The 21,147-nt window shown below is 43.2% G+C and overlaps 2 protein-coding genes across 3 annotated transcripts; one reads left to right on the top strand and one right to left on the bottom strand.

The window, feature by feature from the left end:
- Window positions 1-263: 263 nt before the first annotated feature.
- On the bottom strand, window positions 264-17,290 carry LOC134466738 (cytochrome b-c1 complex subunit 2, mitochondrial). Of its 2 annotated transcripts, none has more exons than XM_063220607.1 (14): window positions 17,172-17,290; window positions 15,093-15,200; window positions 13,621-13,770; window positions 12,864-12,928; window positions 12,149-12,205; window positions 10,767-10,891; window positions 10,318-10,415; window positions 9,595-9,652; window positions 8,247-8,342; window positions 6,946-7,145; window positions 4,622-4,702; window positions 3,401-3,477; window positions 2,276-2,429; window positions 264-657 (listed from the first exon to the last, which is right to left on the bottom strand). In XM_063220607.1, exons 1-14 carry the CDS (start codon window positions 17,202-17,204, stop codon window positions 574-576), a joined length of 1,386 nt encoding a protein of 461 aa, XP_063076677.1. In that variant the 5' UTR covers window positions 17,205-17,290; the 3' UTR covers window positions 264-573. The 2 variants fall into 2 exon arrangements, with proteins under 2 accessions (XP_063076677.1, XP_063076678.1); XM_063220608.1 differs by lacking the exon at window positions 15,093-15,200 and adding an exon at window positions 15,318-15,404 and having other exon boundaries at window positions 17,172-17,289.
- A 224-nt stretch (window positions 17,291-17,514) lies between these two features.
- On the top strand, window positions 17,515-19,735 carry snu13b (SNU13 homolog, small nuclear ribonucleoprotein b (U4/U6.U5)). The gene is made up of 3 exons (XM_063220609.1): window positions 17,515-17,770; window positions 18,102-18,222; window positions 19,267-19,735. Exons 1-3 carry the CDS (start codon window positions 17,768-17,770, stop codon window positions 19,527-19,529), a joined length of 387 nt encoding a protein of 128 aa, XP_063076679.1. The 5' UTR covers window positions 17,515-17,767; the 3' UTR covers window positions 19,530-19,735.
- Window positions 19,736-21,147: the final 1,412 nt, after the last annotated feature.

Here is a 21,147-nt window from a genome sequence, read left to right as displayed (position 1 = left end):
ACAAAATTCTCCGTTACTTTTTTTTTTTTTTTTTAAATAATCAAGAATGGAGAGTAATTTAATAGTATAGTTAATGGGACTTGTAGAAGCACCATGTAGTTTAACCCCGCACATTACTTTCAATTCCCTGACATTTGAGTTTGGACTTTCAACTTTGAAACCGAAAACTTACAGAATAATTCCATATTGACTGAAATCAGAAGACCGTGAATCAACAACGAATATTTTGAATAACAAAAAATAAGAAAACAATATTCAAAAACTTTAAATTGTAGAGTCTTTATTCATTTACACCAGCTATACATTTTAAATGAGCACCACTCCCCATCTCCACTCCACTCCTCTCTACTCCACTCCTGTGTCCACATAAAAAAATAATACAACCATGAGGACTGATTGTTGGAAGTAATACAGTTATTTAGTTTAAAGACAAGACAGAAATTATTTTTGAACAATGTGGCTGTAGGATTTTAAAACCATTCTTGAAGTCTTTATTACATGGGATGAACGACATTGAGCTTTGCCATTCAGTTTTATAAATATTAGGGAATATGGGCGAAGAGGCGAAGAGATTTAAACTTCATCCACGAAAGGTGTGTTTGCCAGGTGTCCACTGGAAGCCATGGATTTCTTGCCAGCGACAAACTTTTTCGCCGCCTAAACAGGAAAGAAGTAGACAGACATTAGACTAATGTGGAAAAACCCAAACTCAACACTACATTTGTTACGATGGCATATAAACAGCAACTAGAGCAGTTTCATATCTTCGAGTCGGTGTGGCAAAAAAAAAGGTTTGCAGGATGTGATCAAGAAAAATCCTGTGTTTGGTTCTTAGCGGTACTAATGCAGTTTCAGCAAAAAAATGCTATGGCAACAATTGCAGTGAAATGTGACGTAATACAGTATTGTCACGTTAGTATTGAGTTATAACAGTGTGCCACTGACATGTGCCTCTCTTGCACGCACGCACACAGGCACACACACAGGCACACAGGCACACACACTTCCTCTTTGAATGCCTTGGAGAAAGAAATGTGTTCCCCAAAACAGAACAGTTGAGGTCAGCTGGGCTTCCATCTAGGGACATTCTGGCCTGGTCGTCACACCAAAGCTCGTAGATGAAGCCAGGGGTGCGGTGCATTTCTCAAAAGCGCAGTTGCTAACTACATTAGCTACTTTGTTGGTTGCAATGCAATTTCCCATTGGCAACTACCGAAGTTGCTAACTGCTGACAACTACGTTTTCGAGAAATGCAACTCTGCTCTGGCAAATGTCACATAGACAGGTACATCTTAGCGGCAGAATTTATGGTCCTCTTTTAAATGCCTCTCAGGGTAGAGTCAAAGGGAGCCATTGAAAAAAAAAAATCTCTGTCTTTGTGCAGAACTACCATTAATCATTCGTTTTTCATTCCTTACTTATCTTTCCAGACCAAGAAAAACGGCAAAATACTGAGGTTGTTAAGACTCCCGATAGCTAAAACCCAAATTATCGTCACAAGCACAATGAGCAGGCTGAAGCGAGATACATGCTAGACATGAAGATGTACTTACGTTGATCAAATCTTTGGAAAAGAGGACATTGATGTTTTGGTGCCGTCTCAGGCATCCTACTTGCCCATACAGAACTGTCAGACTGCCCATACTTGCTACAGAACTATCAGAGTGCCCTTAATAAGGGTGTCTACCGCAACTTCAACATGGAAGATTGGAAGAGCCCTTGGATTGGAAGATATACTTTTGTTGACTACATAACTGGAAGAAGGGGCATCAATTGATGTTATCTCCTGCTGGGCGTTTAGACTTGTGAAGTCAAGACATGCTGTTAAGTTAAATCCTCTTTACGGTGACTAAATCAATCTTTTCAAGCAGGGGGTACTTGGAAAAATGTAATAATAAACAGTCGAATGAAGCATGGTCATGTTGGGGGTAGAGGAATAGCTATAGAGCATGAGTTAGGGGGGTTCTCGTGGTACAATAAAAAGGCTTAGGGGGTACACTACGCAAGACAAAAAAGTTTGGGAAACATTGAGTTAACAACAATGTTAATACTCCCAGTTTTTATTGGCACAACGTTTCGGACCTCAGTCCTTCTTCAAGTGCAACTGACGAAGGACTGAGGTCCGAAACGTTGTGCCAATAAAAACTGGGAGCATTAACAGTGTTGCGGACGTCCATCCTTTACTTCAGTTATTTTTTTTTGTCCAGCACCTGTGCCACTGTGATGTGCGCGCATCCTCTGCATTCTTCATCACCGAGTTAAACCCCATACTTACTTTGACAACATCACTGGACGTCACTGCGTCGATCTTCTGTGCCACTGCGGCGGGGGTGTGGTAGGCGCCCTCAGCCAGGGCCTGTGAGCCGATGGCCTCCAGCAGGCCCTCCGAGGTCTCCAAGGACATCAGATGCTGAGCCTTCAGCTGGGCCCTGGGGAGGGGACACAGAGATCACAACACAAACCACAGTTTAGGGAAGTCATGGTTAAGCGGTTTGGGTGTCAGATTTGTATCCCAAAGGTTGCCGGTTCGACTCCCAACCCGCCAGGTTGGTGGGGGTAGTAATTAACCAGTGTTCTCCCCCTTCCTCCTCCATGACTAAGGCACCCTGAGCATGGTACCGTCCTGCCGCACTGCTCCCTTGGGGCGCCATATGGGGCTGCCCCCTTGCACGGGTGAAGCATAAATGCAATTTCGTTGTGTGCAGTGAACACTCGTGTGCTGTGGAGTGCTGTGTCCCAATGACAATGGGAGTTGGAGTTTCCAAGTTGGGCTTTTTTTTCTTTCTTTCTCAATTACTTGGTGACAAATGTGCCTCAAATGTCTCGTGGAGGTAATGACTTTACAGAATCTGCCCATTCAGGGTACTCTGTACACTATTGCTCTGTGTGCTAGTGACTGTTTTTTCCTGGGTAAGGTTCAGAAATGACGAGCCTGATCTCACCATACTCTCATCCCAGTTTCATTTGTACAGTTTGTATAAAGAGCGTCTGGAACGGCCAAATTGGGACACAATTACTGGTGGGGAGAGTGCACTCTGTTGAAGTCAGAGATGTGTATCTTCTGGCAGCTGCGAGCAAATATAGCACCGTGATTCACTGTAGGCACGTTCAGGCAGACAGAGATCTGTGCCAGTGTCTGTTCCCGCACCTAATCTCTAACTGACCGGCGTGTTCATGCCGCAGGTCTGAGCATCAGAGAACCGGAAGGTTGTTTCACGAAACGAATTGAAAATACTTTTTTTTTCTCTGCAAACTTGGACTGGTTGATTACTCCCCCCACCAACCTGGCGGGTCGGGAGTCGAACCGCAACCTTTGGGTTACAAGTCCGACACTCTAACTGCTTACCCATGACTGCCCTATATGGGTGTGTGTGTGTATGTATGTATGTGTGTGACTCACTTGGCACGGGCCAGGTCCGCATCGCTCACTCCTCCCTCTGCCGTTGCGGCCACCTGAGCCAACGCTGTCCTGAGCACCTGCGGAGAGAGGGACAAGAACCAGGGCACTCGATTACGCAAGTCAACCGACAGTACGGCCATTTCTCAAAGAAAAAATAAATAAACATAACACCCTATGTCTGTAAATAAATCCGAAAGGTTTTCTTTTTCAGTGTCACAAGGACACAGGGTTTTCCCAGGCATGGAAAATACTGGCCATCAAGGCAATAAAGTAATAATGATAATAAAATAATTTAAATTCATGTTTCTTTCTAGTCCATATGAAGATGCCTCCTTTATTATTGGCCTGCCCTGCAGCCAATGTCAGGGCGATTGCATTTTTTTTTTAAACCTGATATATCGGCACAAGGTACAGACTGCACTTCTTGGTCTCAGTAAACAGTTATCAGTTTGGTAGCATTCCTGGTCGTGTATGAGAAATGTAGAAGAATTACATCATGTTCAGAGGCTGACTGAAACATGAGCTGTGACTGTGTGTGTTGGCCAACTGCCAAAATCTGGTTTGCCCACCTTCCCACCACTATTTATAGCATTTATTTATATTTTGTGTGAGACCAAGTCTTTTTTTCCTAAGTGAATTGCTCATTTAGTGACAAATGAAGGTTTCTGATTTCATGAGTGGCGGTAAAATAACTGTCAGAGGTGTTACACAAATGAATATAATGTCCATCCAGAAAAATGTTTTTAGTCTCATCAATGACACTCATTTTATGGAATGCAATTATATTCAGGATATATTGCAGCCCTCTACCGTTCACAAAACCCTACAAATGTGCCTCAAAAGATTATGTTGTTCATGCATGAATGCATAAAAAACGGGTTAAAATTGGACATAACATTTTCACTATTTTTTTAAATGAATCCTCTACTACAGTACAATTCCCAAACAGGGGTTCTGTATGTGAATCACTTGGAGTATGCAGGCACCCTCTTGGGGGTGCGTAGGAAAATGTATAACAAATGTATGGCGGACAGGATATATTAAGTACGAATGAGGGGTACTCATGGTTTGATAAAAAAGGCTAAAAAAGAACACAAGACAAAAAAGGTTGAGAAACACTACAGTAAAGCACTGGAGCTCCATGTTATTGCTCTCTTCAGAATGGCCGCATTGATCTGGCAGTGTGAGATGGAGATGGAGTGTTGTCGGGTCGATACTTACTGCCCCGGCGTCAGCGGCCTGAGATATGGCAAAGACTCCGAAGAGTCCAGAGTCCGAGTAGCTGGCATTGAAAGCAGAAACCTGCAGAGAGAGAGAGAGAGAGAGAGAGAGTGATAGAGAGAGCGAGAGAGAGAGAGAGAGAGAGAGAGAGAGAGAGATAGAGAGGGGGGGGGTGGAGAGAGAGAGAGGAGAGAGAGAAGAGAGAGCGGAGATAGGGGCATGGAGAGAGAGAGAGAGAGAAGAGAGAGAGGAGAGAGGGGGAGGAGAGAGAGAGAGAGAGAGAGAAAGGGGCATGGAGAGAGAGAAGAGAGAGAGGAGAGAGGGGGAGGAGAGAGAGAGAGAGAGAGAGAGAGAGAGAGAGAGAGAGAGAGAAAAGACAGGGGGGAGATGGCAAATAGGGAGAGAGAGAGAGAGAGAGAGAGAGAGAGAAGAGAGAGAGGACAGAGGGGGAGGAGAGAGAAAGAAAGGGGCATGGAGATAGAGAGAGAGAGAAGAGAGAAAGGGGGATGGAGAGAGAGAGAGATGGAGAAAAAGGGATGGAGAAGAAGAAGAAGAAGAAGCAAGATGCTGTGTCATCATCATCTAATAAATAGAGCAACTATGGTAGAGCTGATCTCCAGAGGGTGGGGGGAGGCCAAACATGACTAGGGCATTTCCGAGATGAAATAATACACCTCCGGGACTGCTATAGATTAGATTCCCAAAAGATCTAGCCTAATTTCAGACCGCCAACAGGCCAAGGGCACCACTTGCCACACAATATTTCCTAGCCGAATCAATGCAGGTCTGTCTGTCTGTCTGTCTGTCTGTCTGTCTGTCTGTCTGTCTGTCTGTCTGTCTGTCTGTCTGTCTGTCTGTCTGTCTGTCTGTCTGTCTGTCTGTCTGTCTGCCATCCCGCAGTGTTTTGAGTCTACAGTAGCCAGGTGGTACCAAACACACAACATTGCGTGCACCTGGCCTTGGTTGTCATCACAGTGCCCTCCTGCCTCACCCAGTGCTATGGGGCTGGCCAAAAGGCACCACAGGGGAGTAGTGTGTGGATACAGTAGTGTCCTCAAGGTATCTCAAGTCATGGAGGATGATGGTGGCAGAGTGTTGTTTATTCAATCCCTCAACCCACCTCAAATGGAACAAATAAGCTAAAAAACCTCAGAGTTCTGCTGTGGAGTGGAGACTGAAGAGACTGCATCCTCACTTTTTTTGCATGACATCATGTTGTGTATGACTGAAATGCCAATGCATTTCAATGGCTTCATAATTTTGTCCATGTTCTGTCTAGTCACTGGAGAACAAAATACCTGTTGGTGAATTCCTTTCTGGTATTTGTATGGTAGTTTTGACCCTCACAGTCCCATGTGCAGTGAATACTAACATGCAACAACCTGTCCGAGCTTACGATAGACTGTTTTATCACCTATAGGAGAAAGCTATAACATCACAAATAGGTCGTGTAATTCATTGTGCGACATTTGCAATCTTTGTTGCGTCATGTGTTCAAAGTATCACATTATGTCACGCAAATAAGTGAGGATGGCGTCTCTTCAGTCTCCACTCCACAGCAGAATTCTGAGGGGTTTTTTTTTGCTTATTTGTTCCATTTGACCAAACCAGATGCTGGAACAACTTTTCAGCATAGCAGCGTGGCTGAGTTGGCTGGAGGGGGTCGGCTTGAGCTCAACCAAGCCTCATACAGATGCGACAGCCATTGAGATACTCACGTAGACCTTTACCTTAGTGGTTTGGCAGGTTTTACTGGAGGTTACAAGTCCGAGTCCCGAATGGCGGATTGCGCAGGATTACCTTGGTCAACATGCTGCAAGTAACATTTCTGCAAGGCCTGAACTACCAGCCTACAATCTACTCACATCGTAGGGCTGTCTGGTGGCTTTGGCTGCAGCCTGGAGTGGACAACCTTGCTGGAAAGATTGGCTCCTCTCTTGACGTGACACTAATATATACTCATACACACCAGCACCACGCATTTCTGCTACCACTACCATTACTATTACTACCACTAAAGTACTCACATCATAGGACTGAGTGGTGTCTTTGCTGTGGCCTGTACGAGCATACTAATGCAAACCGTTACCACACCTGCTCCAGCTCCTGCTGCTGCTCCTGCTGCTGCTACTACTGCTACTACTAGTCTGCTAGGAGCTACTCACATCATAGGGGTGTGCGGTGGCCTTGGCTGCGGCCTGGACGAGCTTGTTGGAGGGGTTGGCTTCCCTCTTGATGTCATACTAATACAAACTTATACCAAACCTGCTGCTACTACTACTACCGCGACTACCTTTACTACTAGTCTGCTAGGATCTACTCACATCATAGGGGTGTGCGGTGGCCTTGGCTGCAGCCTGGACGAGCTTGTTGGAGGTGTTGGCGCCCCTCTTGACGTGGGGTCCAGCTCCCAGCACCTGCTGCAGCAGGGCGAAGGCCAGGGCGTCAGGGGAGCCCGCGCTGGCCCCCTCGCTCACCACCGCCGCGTGCACCATCCCACTCGTGCTCTGCACCCTCACCTCGCCTGTAAGGACACACAGACACACGCACACACACACACAGATACATGCATTTATAGAGACGCTACTGTACATTTTGTGAATAAAAGAAAAAAAATGCAAAATAAAACGTGACAGAAGCCGTGTTTTGCTACAAAACATGTTATGGGATACCAGGGAACACCACTTATGAACAGCACATTCTTGAAAACCAATGTTAAGGGTGCTTTTAAAAACAGATATGGACATGCCCATAGACGGCCATTTTAAAGCTGGTTGAGACTGAATGTAATTCAGAGAGACAGCAGCAAACACTATTAAAAGGAGGGCAGTCATGGGTGAGCGGTTAGGGCGTCAGACTTGCATCCCAGAGGTTGCCGGTTCGACTCCCGACCCGCCAGGTTGGTGGGGGGAGTAATCAACCAGTGTTCTCCCCCATCCTCCTCCATGACTGAGGTACCCTGAGCATGGTACCGTCCCACCGCACTGCTCCCCTTGGGGCGCCACTGAGGGCTGCCCCCTTGCACGGGTGAGGCATAAATGCAATTTCGTTGTGTGCAGTGTGCAGTGTTCACTTGTGTGCTGTGGAGTGCTGTGTCACAATGACAATGGGAGTTGGAGTTTCCCAGTGGGCTTCCACTATTAAAAAAAAAAAAACAATCCGTGACAACAGGGGCGGAATGTGCCAAATACTGGACAAATACACACATTAACACAAAAAACAGTCAGAGGACATAGGTCTTTACTTGCTTCCTGAAGGTTGAAAGAGGTGACCCTAGTCTTTTGGCTTGTGTGCAATGCATGACATCTTTTTGAGGCTTGAAAAAAGGTTTTTTCTGAGAGATCCTTAGTACTGAATTCTTGTGACCAACATGATCTGGACTGTTGATAATCTTGACAAACACGTCTTAACAGGAACAGTTCCCAGCACAGGATTCCTGCCCTCACACTGCTCAGATAGCGACGACCGGGACTTCAAACAGGTTTGATCTCCACTCGATTACTCAATGTAGTGAGCCATTGATCTCGAAGACTCTGCATAATCTCCAAAATAGCGGTATGACTGAAATGTCTGATGGGCATATTTAGAGGGTTTTTTTCCTCTCTCTGGGTATTCAATGACTCACCTCCACGATAGCTAGCCTTGGAGCCAGGAGCTCCCATTCCACTGCGGATGTTGAGGAACTGTTCTCCGACCTGCTTCAGGATAGTGTGGTCCACTCCTGCATTGGAAAGACACATACAGCACGATGAGCTTTGATTGAACTGTGATTGAGGTTTGACTTTAAGATGTGATTTTACAGGAATAGTGTGGTCCACTTCTGCACCGTCAAGACACACAACACAATTAGGCGAGATGAAGAAATGACAGGAAAATACACTGCTGCACAGGGACCGTCTATGCAGGCAACAATTCTATACTTGCATTTTTGAGCTAGAAAAATCATTGTTAGAAAGCAAAACCTGGTATGTTGAAATATGTGGCACTGGATTATAATTTCCAAATTCAGGTTGCCCATCACTGGATCTAACCACTGCAGTGGTACCATCTGTGTTTTCACAGCAGAGGAAAGATTAACAATAGGGATGCAAATTATCGATTAATTCATTAATCATTAGTTGATAGCCTTATCGATTGACTTACGATTAATTGATAAGCGGCGTTTTCCCCCCGAAATCTCAATGTTTCTCGGAAAAATACCAACAAAATCGAATTTTTTTAAATTAAAAATTTAGATAAAATACCACATTTAAATTAATTCAATTTCAATTCTTTAATCCAAAGGTGATTTAAATATTCCCACTATTCACACACACTCTTCACATGCCCATTTCACCTGGGTCTCTTGTCAGTTGAATTGTCGATTAATTGTGATTAACGTGTTTTAATCGATTAATACATTGATCGATTAAAGTCGATTAATCGATTAATCGTTTGGATCCCTAATTAACAACAAGAGAGAGGGGACACATGGCAGGCTTTTTACTTTCTATATTTCTCGATCCGGTTTTGTCTGCCTCCGCTCAGGACCTGCTAACCTTGGTGATGACTAAATTGTCATGCAATGCCTCGCCACAGGCAGTGTTCACACAGATGGCCTTTTAAAATGCGCCCAACACAATGCCGGCGTACACAAAAACAAAATTGGAAACACATGTACAAGTGCTGGGGCTGATATCTGAGAACAGTTAAGCTTGTGTGTATATGTGTGTGTGTGTGTGTGTGTGTGTGTGTGTGTGTGTGTGTGTGTGTGTGTGTGTGTGTGTGTGTGTGTGTGTGTGTGTGTGTGTTCCCACTAATGGCAATTTCCACATGGGACCCATGTGGTCAGGCTTACAGACCAGGGAGGGACAACCAGGCCAGTTGGCCCGGGCCCAAGAAGAGAGGGAGAGATTACATTATATGCATTGAGATGGGGGCCCTGTCAGATGATTTTGGCTGGGGCCTGGCCACAGCTGTCAGTGGTCACTTACCGAGTCCAACCAGAGCCATCCTAGAACTGGTGAAGTTGTTCTCAACAAACGCATGCATCTGGAGAAGAAAAGAGAGAGATGCTAAGTCATGCAAGAGCTCTCAGGACAGCATTTCAGAAACTCTTCAGCACTCAGCTGTGGCCAAGAGAACAACAAGGCAATGTTCTGATCAAATTGGAACTTCCTCAAGCAGGCCAACAGTATATATATTATAACATAGTCTTACAGAAACCCATTCAATCCACAGTGCACACACAAACCACTAACAGCTATCACAAAATATCCATATGCTACATTAGAAAAAAAATAGCACCCAAAAATGCAAAAAAATAATAAAATGTCACACATTCCCAAAAATACTGTTGGTTATCAATAATATAAATGCAGATACAAACAGGGTGCAGGACTCAAATAAAGTAGAACTGTGAAGATATGAAGATGTGTACATCTCGGGCTTGCATGCCCACAGGGACCCCGGTTCGAGTCCGACCAGGGTCATTTCCCGGCCCTCCCCCGTCTCTCTCTCCCAATCATTTCCTGTCTGTTCTCCACTGTTCTGTAGTAATAAAGGCCGAGGGGCCCCAAAAATATTTTCAGAAAAAAAGAAAGAAAATGTGTACATCTCGCTGGCTCCCGTTCTAATCAAGTTCTTTTTTTTATTACATCCAAAACTAAAACCACAAAAAGAGTTTTAGTAAAGGGGGTTTGCTGCACAGTTCTCACCTGTTCTGAGGTAACTTGGCCCTCCCTGTGGTCGGGACAATACAGGGAGTTGGCCAGCGCATTTTTGTATGCAGCATAATGAAGACTTTCAACAACACCTGTTGAAGAGACAAACAAAATTTAAAAGACATTTTCTGTACCCCTTTGGTTTCTGCTCTTAATTAAGACCTCTATACATCAGCTGTTAACAAGCTATGCAATAGCAATAGCAAGGATACGCTGTCGTAGTAAAATGCACTCCTCTTGCATTCAATGGTCTGTAATCCCTGTGATTAACAATTTTATTACACACAAAAAATAATTTGCTATTTGGGCAGCAATCTCCTTATCCAGCATTGAATACAAGTGTCTTGAAATCAGGGCTCTAAATTAACATCAGCCAACCGGCCAAATACTGGAGAAGTTTCAGTTTGGCTGGTAGAAAAGAAAAGAAAAGAAGAGACACAAACCTATCTGTGGTGACTGGGCAGCGATGGCCTTGTCCAGCTTGACCCTGGAGGTGAGGTCAGACACCTCCCAAGGCCGAAACTCAGGAGCAGTGGTCACGTTGATAAGATACTCCATCACTGTGTCACTGCCGAAACACACAAGTCAAATAGCACTTAGATTACACACTAATAATAGCACAGAGAGCACTGGCAGAAATGGAAAGACTCTGTCGTATAGTTTAGATCAGTGGTTCTCAACCTTTTTTGAACAAATGCCCTGTGACCTCATCATAAGGCTCCCAACGCCCCCTTGACCTCATCATAAGCCTGCCACCCCCCCCAGTATTAACAAATAAAATATACTAATGCACCTCAATGGCAACTAAGCACTGCCCCCTCTCAGTTGTATCCTTCTCAACGCCCCCCGGGGGCTGTAGCGCCCCCGCTAAGAAACACTAATTTAGATCATCCATCCTAGTCACTACAGGTGCACAAATCAAAGAATATTTCAACACTAGAGCAATAACAAACGCATAATGCAGAATAAGCTCTGAATAATAATGAAATAATATGGAAACTAACAAGACATCTGTGCTGCAAGAGCAGCAGTGTTTCTTTTTCACTTCTTGCAATATTAACATACTAGAAACCGCACCGACAGACAAGAAACAGTCCATTCGGGGCTCAAGGCATAAACAATCGGTGGATCAAGAAAGTTTTCAACAGATGCTGCTGCGGGGTTGGATGCATCCATTGTCCTGCGCTGGCAAATTAAAAAAAAGGCTGACGAATTGGACGAAAAACAAAATGTGGTCTCTATGCCGACTTGTGCAAAGTTACAAAGGTACAGAAAAAAACATTTGTGTAGATATGTTTTGATGTTCACAGCAATCTTTGCAGCTAACATAGCACAGTTTTGTTGACCGTTTTCACACTGAAAACCTCAAGGATTACTCAATCATTCACCACTGGTCTGCACTGCAGACTTTGCAGATCACTGGTGGACAACCAGGTGAAACCATACTTTGAGAAAACACTGCCTTCACAGAAAAATATTTTGTGTGTTATTTATGCTGCTCAATGACAAACAAACAATGTTTTTTTAAAAGTTTTCAGACTGAAAACCTCAAGGATTACTTGAGTTCGCAGACCAGTGGTGGACGATCAAGTGAAACCATACTTTGAGAATCAATGCCTTCACACAGACAAAAGAAATTGTGTCTATTTATTTACACCGTGTTCAATTGACCAGCAATTTGATCATCTGGCCTACAAATTGACCTGAGCAGAGAGAGAGAGAGAGAGAGAGAGAGAGAGAGAGAGAGAGAGAGAGAGAGAGAGAGAGAGAGAGAGAGATAGAGAGAGAGAGAGAGGACACAGCTGCTGAATAACAAACAACTCACATGTGGTCTCTCAGGCAGTCCACAGAGAACATGATGTGCTCTCTGGATGACGTCACGCTGGAAGAGAGAGAGAGGGACACAAACAAAATCGTATGGACAAAATCTGTAAAATGTTTACAATCACAAACATATACAGAAACGTAACGTATACACACACGTACAAACGTATACAAGAGAGAGAGGGACACAGACAAAATCGTATGGACAAAATGTGTAAAATGTTTACAATCACCAACATATACAGAACGTAACGTATATACACACGTACAAACGTATACACACAATCCATCACTACCACACATCAAAGCTGTCTGAGAATGTATACAGATGTGTTGTCCACATCTTTAACTTACGATCCTTCATTTTGAAAATTGTTTACTTGATAGGGGACAATGCATATCACTTAACATTTGTATTTGAAAATACATAAATGTAGGTATGGCATAATTAGCACAATGGCTACTTTTCATTTTTAGTCCCACCATAGTAAACCATAGATTGAAAACCTATTTTATGTAAGACGCAAAGGTCATGTTTTATTACTATTATCATAATTATTGTGTTGACATATTCTACCTCATTTCATAACCTTTTGTCAAGAAAGTCAAATCATCTTTTGTCAAATCATAGTCCACATCTGGAAATCAAGATTTCAGCATGTGCCTCTACAGCAAGAGTGTGTTGAGTGTTTACAGGACGCGTCTGTGACACTTACCCGAGGTTGCCCCCCACAGCCTCGATCCCACGGGTGATCCTGAAGGCAGAAGCACCCTTGGTGGTCTGAAACGAGCAACAGAGAAAGACACAAACACTCAGTCAGGCCATAGCATGACTCTCTCGAATGGTACATTGAAGTCCTCAATTATGGATGTATTAGATTGGATCATGAATCATCAAGTATAGAGTATTACTCTTGTAGAATTGGAAGCTCATATATTATCCATCAAGAATTGGCAACTTATATTTGAAAAGTGAAGGAGACAGGCTCACACTATGGCCTGATATATTTTATACAAAGCTTTTAACTGGGTACTGAATCCCAAATAAAGCATAGATAAACTGAAGAAGTCAGGACAGTGCGCTCAGATTTTACTGTGTTTATTTACCCATGGACGTTTGAGGCTGAGTGCCCTTTGTCATTAAACACTGAAGAAGGGTGCTCAGCCCAAAAGCTTTGGGCCAAAATGTTTGTGGGCCAAAAAACACAGCGTTTACTTGTCAACACCTGACTGTAATATCAGTGAGCGACTAGTACTATATACAAACCTATCAATCATTATAACTACCATGTTAGGGCCCTACCGTGGCTCTAACGGTAGGGCACTGGGATGCTACACCGGCAACCCGGATTCGATTCTGGCCCGGGTCCTATGCTGATACTTCCCCACATCTCTCTCCCCATTCATTCCCTGTCACTCCTTCACCGTCCTATTGTACAATTAAGTCATAAATAACCAAAAAACACAAATTACCATGTTAGCAGAGAGACGGAGGAGGTGGCTGACCCCCAGGTTGTCGGGGGTTTCATTTCGGCTGCCGGCCCGGATCAGCACCCCGATCTTGGAGCATGGGGAGTAGTTCTCCACGGAGGATATCACCAGACCACTGGGCAGCTTCGTGACCTTCATGGGACACAGTAGAAGCCAATTATAATCACAATGCATTATACAGCAATGGGGGAAAAAACACAGCAAAAGACAATTAGTAATTATGGATTAGCAATGGGGCAATTGGTAAAACATTTGCTGAATCTCAAATGGTGCACTTGTGCACTTCAGTGTTCATGTTTCAGTGCGTATGGCGTATTAGTTGCGCACTGAAACATAGTGCTTGAAGTGCACAAGTGCGCCATTTGAGATCCAGCAATTGAATTTCCCCATTATGCAGTGCCCTCTTGAAAAGCACAAACATTTACGTAGTAGATGGTCAACCTCTGTTAGTGTGAGTTAATTGTGAGAAGTTGATGTGACCATTTTTCCTAATTACATTACAGTTCATCAACACAATCAGTAACAATGACAATAGCAACTGCAGGAAAAAAACACATGTATTCAATCCATTTCAGCATGTACAGCAGATCTTGGATGAGACAAAAAATACATTTCCACTGTAGTCAAACTGGAGACTTAGAGTAGCTTTAGGTGTAGACACAGTAGACGATGCAGGGTTAGCAGCAGGAGCAATGACTGATTCAAGGCTGATAGTATGAATCCTGAGGTATTATGTTTTGCTGCACTAAACGTTCTGAAACTAGAGCTCATGAACTTATTCATATTTTTTCATTTCAATTATTGATATTTATTAATTTAAATGTAAGCAAGACTTTTTCTAATGTTTCTTAAGATGAAAGCACAAGCACAAGCCTTTAAAACGTGACAGCCCTGACAAGCTTTTCCTTTTAAATATTCTTGATGTAGACCAGTATTTTTTTAACTTACAAATAGTGCCAAGCCTGAAATCAGGCACTCTGTCGAAATGCTATCAGCCCTGCCAATTTTGTATGCTCCCACAAAAGCGCAAAAACAGTCAGCCAACAATCAACTCGCCCCTCACATATGAAGAAGAATTTTTTTTATATATGGAAAAGGTCATTATTCTGTTCATAAAGGTTCAAGTTTTATATGACACATACTATTTCCTACACAAATAGACGTGTGTGCACACACACACATTCCATTTAAATTTCTTTTCTGTTGCACAGTCTCATATTGCATTGTTTCTTATGTACAATATGGAAGACCATTATAGTTGACACATATGCAGGTGGAAAAAGAGTGAATGTGTTCTTTAGTAACACCGTATAAGGTAAATAACAAATGGACGACTTTTGCAGTATGTGCCATGTAAAGCTTGTATATGAATCCATTTATCATCTCTTTTATATAGGCTGACTCCCACCACCCGCCTGCCAGCCTGCCAGCCTGCCTGACCGCCCTGCACATACATGGACGTCGTCTGAGGAGTCGGCATTGGCTCGGGGGGAGTGCTTGAGGCCGGCCAACGGCGTGCTTAAACTTCCTCCCGCTGATGTGGCAGCTGCATAGGAACGCGTCTGTAAGGAGGAGGAGGAGGAGGAGGAGGAGGAGGGAAGAGGAGGAGGAGAGAGGAGGACAGGAGGAGACGTCAACCTAGAAATAAAAACAAGACAAAGAAAGAGCCCAACACTGACCTGCACCTCCTGCGGAGGGAACTTTATGGGCTCGGCGACCGCCGCAAACTCCACCTTAGGAGCAGCCTGCGCTGCGTACAGCCTCCTCTGCAAACACCACACAAAGGAGGGAGAGAGAGAGATCGAGAGAGGTGACTGGCTGCGCTTGGAGGTAAAGATAAGAACTGGAGGAGAGTAGAGGAGAGGCAAGGAGAGAGAGAAAGAGAGAGGGAGAGAGATAGAGAGACTGGCTGTGCTGGGGTGAAGATAGATAAACACCTCTGGTGGAGAGAGGGAGGGAGAACGGGAATAGCATGAGGGATGGAGGAAGAGAGAGCAGGAGACAACAGCATGATGCATGGAGACAGGGAGAGAGAGCAAGAGAGACCAGGCAGGTAGGTAGCGGTAGAGAGAGAGAGAGAGAGAGAGAGAGAGAGAGAGAGAGAGAGAGAGAGAGAGAGAGACAGAGAGAGAGACTTGGAAAGAAAACACGTCCGGAGGACAGAGGGAGGGAGCATGGAACAGCAAGATGGTATGGATGGAGTGAGGAGGGAGATGGAGTGAGAAAGAGGGGCTCAGTAGCTAACTTGGTAGGACATCAGGGAACAGCAAAGGGCAGCCATAGAGACAGAAACTGGGACATGGAACAGATCTTGGGTGGAAACACTGGTGTATGTATGCACATTATCTGGTTATATCTAACAGATTATGAATCAAAAAGATAACAAATCCTTACCACATAAAGTAAAACCTGCACACAGCTTTGTGGAACTATGTGATTATTCCACTAAAAATGTTGCAGGCAATCATGTTGAATTGAGGTAAATGTTGACAAATGTCATTGAGGGATAAGGCTGCTTATCCCTTACAGGGCAAAACTATCTGTCTATATGTGGGAAACCCTGTACTGACATATGAGGGGCAGATAGTTTTTCTTAATGACATATTATAAACGTCTCGTAAACACCAATCACCAATCTGTGGTAATCCACACAAGATCTTTCCTTATCCATGCACCACTATGAACATCAACTCGACTTCGGTATAAATTGCACTTTCCATTTTCCCCATAACAAACGTGTCCAGAATTTCAGAACTTGCATTGAGCTTTAAATAAAGAGAGGTTTAGACATTATGCTAACCTAATCTGTAGGAGATGGCCATACTGCAGCTTTCATGTAGTATAATGGAGCAGTGGACTAGGCCATTGGCTAACATCCCCAATATGCATAGTTCTAATCCCACAAGGTTTTCAAAATCAAACGTAAATGCTGTAGTTTCGTATTGTGGCCCAATAGATGGTGATATTGAGTGGTTGTCCACGTTACTTGTTATGGTAACCAGACCCTCCCGTGACCCAAAATGACCCAAGCATCCCCTTCGAGACGCGCGCATCATATCTGGCTTGCCCAAAAATCTCAATTTTCAAATGTCTGATGGTATTGTTCACCATTGTACACCCGAAACACCAAACAAGAGTCTGAAGTTGCGGACCACAACAAGTCCATGACTGATTAGCGTTTAGTGACTGCTTCCATCATGACGTTAGCTCTCTTGTTCCCTTGGTGGTCGGTTACGCTCTGGTATTCAACTACGATGACTGAATCGTTTCATTAAATGGTAAAGTAGAGATGATTATAAGCACGGAGATAAATTATGTCCAATTGTTTACATTGGACACACTGATGATACGCTGTAAATGGTTTAACTTTGCCAATGCTAGCTTGATCAGGCAAGGCCAAGCTGTCACTTATCCTCTGACATCATTGGGGCGGATAGAGGCATTGGATACGAACTGGAACACATAGGAAACACAACTCAACAATAAAATATAACGATCAGCTGATACTTCAAGAAAAATGTCAAAATCCTCACCGATAATTGACTAATTCCCCGCAACCCCTTCATCCTCGCTCTCCTTCAGAACGGACGGGCAATATGGCTGACCTACTGATGTCCTACCCAGAGTTCCTTGCGCGTATTTCCTTCGTTGGTAGATAACCAAGCAGCTAGACTGCCTCCTGTGTACTGGAATGTCACTAGAAATGTGTAAAGCTACTGGAAATGAAGAGTTTAACTTGGACACTTCAGCTATGAACTTAGTGGCACTTAAATAATCAGCTTTTCAATTTCTATCTCATTTTTTAAATGTGTTCATCGTTGTTCATTCATCGACCACATCTGTTTAGGAGGAGGAGATTCATGCCCATCTTCCGGTCGGCAAATCCATTATAAGCATGCGCACAAAAATTCAATGCAACACACGTGTTTGCGTCCAGTGTACCGAAGGGATCCAACGCGCTATCTGGAAGTATTTTAAGAATATAAGCAACAATTTTAGTCTTTCTGAAGTTAATCCTTACGCTACAGTTTCATAAAATATCCTCCGTGAAGCATTCGCCGAGAGGGCCACAAGTATTCAACGGGCTTCCTCAATTTTGTTCAACTACTTGCTCACAAAAGCTACAATCATGGTAAGTAGGCCAGCATGCATCTTCCTCTAATGTTGTTTTACCAGCTCGTGTGTTTATTACAGACATCAACACCGATAGTCGGTGGGGTAGCAATTCATCCTTAAGTGCAGTAGGCCTATTCATTCGTCAATGTATGTTTTGAATGTTTTGAATATGCGGTATGCTGTGTGGAGAATGCTAGGCTAGCTCTGGCATAGCATGGTGGCATGCCCACGTTGTCGGTACGATTTGGTTTGTTGTTGACCCTGCAAACAAGTTTCGCCGTAATATTTGTTTATTTTAAGTTGCATACTGATGTATACACACTTTCTTTGTTTCACCTCCTCCACAGACTGAGGCAGATGTGAATCCTAAAGCCTACCCTCTGGCAGATGCCACTCTGTCCAAAACCATTCTGGACCTCGTGCAGCAAGCGTCCAACTACAAACAGCTGAGAAAAGGAGCCAACGAAGGTGAGTTGTTTGTCATTCCTGCTCTCACAAGGGAAAAAAAACAGGTTTAGTCCTTAATATCCCTATTGGATCATTATATTCTTCTTGCTCTATACTAGTATTAGAGATATGATCTCCAATCTTGATTCTTCTAGTGCAGGGGTTCCCAACCCTTTCCAATTTGGGGCCCACTTGGAATGTTAACAATGTTCGAGGCCCACCTCTGGCCCAACAAACAATACAATTCCAGGAAATAGACAACGGTGAACTCATGCCAATATTATTCAGATTTTTTGAAAATTATTTCAAGGCCCACTTGGAATGCCTTCAGGGCCCAACTAGTGGGCATGGCCCACAGTTTGAGAATCACTGTTCTAGTCTCTTACCTGGTTGTATTAATCTCTCTCTGTACCACTCTTAACAAGTGGTAAATCTGGTGACCTATTATGCCCTTCAGAACGAAAAGGGAGCATAGAACTAGTTGTTAAAAATGTGCCACCATGATTTAAATGGTGTCATTATTATTTTTTTGAACTTTTTATTTTGATTCCCATAGTCATACAGTGCATCACTACATCTCCATTCTTACAGACACACAAACACATCCACAACAAAGAAAGAAAGAAATAAAGATATATAGAGAAAGAAAAGGAGAAGGAAAGGAGAGAATAAAGTGAAGGGGATAGTTATATTAAGTGAAGATGCAATACAGTACGTGTCCAATTGATAAATGATTCTAGTTTGTGTTGTAAAACTACAGTAACATGTTCCATATGGTAGCCTACAGTTCTTGAACTATGTCCCTCCATTGAGTTATTTAAATGGTGTCATTAAATTTAATTAATATACAAGAGTGTGCAATTACTGCCTTTTTGCTTTGAAGGGCAGTGTTGCTCTGGTTTGAGGAAGTGCAAGGCATTTCTATTAGAATTCAGTCCACCTGGGGGCTCACCTGGCTAGAGTAGTCACTACGACATCACATTGTTTAGTTGATGCTCCTGTATTGCTAACATTGTTTTTTATGATGCTTATCTTGTCTCTTCTCCCCCACGTTTTCCCCCATAGCTACCAAGACGTTGAACCGCGGAATCTCCGAATTCATCGTCATGGCGGCTGACGCTGAACCACTGGAGATCATCCTCCATCTGCCGCTGCTCTGCGAGGACAAGAATGTCCCCTATGTGTTTGTGAGGTCCAAGCAGGCTCTTGGGCGAGCATGTGGGGTCTCCAGACCCGTCATAGCCACCTCGGTGACCATCAAGGAAGGATCCCAACTGAAGCCGCAGATCCAATCTGTTCAAATGGCCATTGAGAGACTTTTGGTATAAAAAGTGAACTTGGCCAGTTTTCTCCAATTGCTGAGATGTCAGCATGTTTTTTTATTTGTTTTGTTTTGATCGCATACAGTGAATGACCTCTTTGTATATATATTTTTTAAAAGTGCATGTCCAATGAGTTCACTGTAAACACAATTATGATGGCACAGGAGTGCGAAAAATAAACGTTTGGTGTAGTTTTATGTACACCATCATAACCCTCTTCAATCTTTTGTGTTAAGTGGTGTAACAAGAGAATAACGAGTGCATTAAACAGTTTGGACATTTTAGGTGTGCATTTCTGCAAATGCCTGGCTTCCCTTTCACATGCCTTATGAGGGCATAATTGCTCTACAACCCATTTTCATTTCTTAGAAGTGAGCAGTACGAGTGCTGAAATCCAGGGCTTCCAATCTACACACAAGCTGAGTCTCATTTATTGCACCACCATGCAGATGTTTCATCCCTAGATGGAGGTTCTCCGAACACAAACCAGGATTTTCCCCTGCACTTAAGGACTATATTGAAGGCAATCACCTTTAAAAAAAAAAAAAAAAAAGATCCCACCTTCTCTTTGTCCCCTGAATATAACATAATTGTAAGATTCCTTTACAAAATATGGCGTGTCGTGAAGATGCGTAACATTGAAATTATAGCAGGGGCCGGATAAAATGGCCTCAAGGGCCGCAAACGGCCCTCGAGACATAGGTTCCCCACCCTTGCCTTAAGCCAATGAAGGGCTGAAACGTATTTGCTTGTGGATATGGTGGTACAATAAATGAGATTAATGGCTTGAGGGTGTTTTTCATCCTTTTAAGTATGCTCACTTTTTTTTTTTTTTTTTTGCTTGCACCAAAATGTTTCATCAGTGGTTGAGTGTGCCCATCACTACACTTTTAGTTCACCTGTCAGTGGCTATTGGTTTTCCCAGTCACTACCATTAAAGGGACACTGTGAGATTTTTAGTTGTTTATTTCCAGAATTCATGCTGCCCACTCACTAATGTTACCTTTTTCATGAATACTTACCACCAACATCAAATTCTAAGTATTCATTATGGTTGGAAAAAATGCACTTTTCATACATGAAAAGGGGGATCTTCTCCATGGCTCGCCATTTTGAATTTCCTAAAATAGCCATTTTTAGCTGCAAAAATGACTAATTGGACCATACTAGAAATTATTTGTTTAATACTTAGTAATCTTTCATGTAAAGATCAAATTTGGCAATAGGCAGCCCAATTTCAATAATAATAATAATTTCAATTCGACCATTTCCTGCACAGTGTCCCTTTAAGCTGTTCTAGTAACTACAGTTCTGTTGTCAGTATTTTCAACCATGATGCATCTAAACTCAAATTATAAAACAAAATGAGTAATAATATGAACATCGTGTGTTAAATGAAACTATCCGAAGAATCTGAATGATCTTAAACTTCCATATAACTTTCACGGGGCAAAAACAGGATATTGGCTACTGTCATGTGTCATAGCCAAGAGAAAGTTACCTGTAAAAATGCCTACTAGTGACATTGAAATTATTACCAGCATTTGGTTGGTTGGTAAGTGTCAATGTCCTGCTGGAATCATAGTTTATGTTCATGTGTGGGTTCAGGACGAAGTGAGGCAAT

Source organism: Engraulis encrasicolus, chromosome 17, assembly GCF_034702125.1.
Source record: "Engraulis encrasicolus isolate BLACKSEA-1 chromosome 17, IST_EnEncr_1.0, whole genome shotgun sequence".
Taxonomy (NCBI): domain Eukaryota; kingdom Metazoa; phylum Chordata; class Actinopteri; order Clupeiformes; family Engraulidae; genus Engraulis; species Engraulis encrasicolus.
This window is presented reverse-complemented; position numbering and strand designations above follow the sequence as displayed.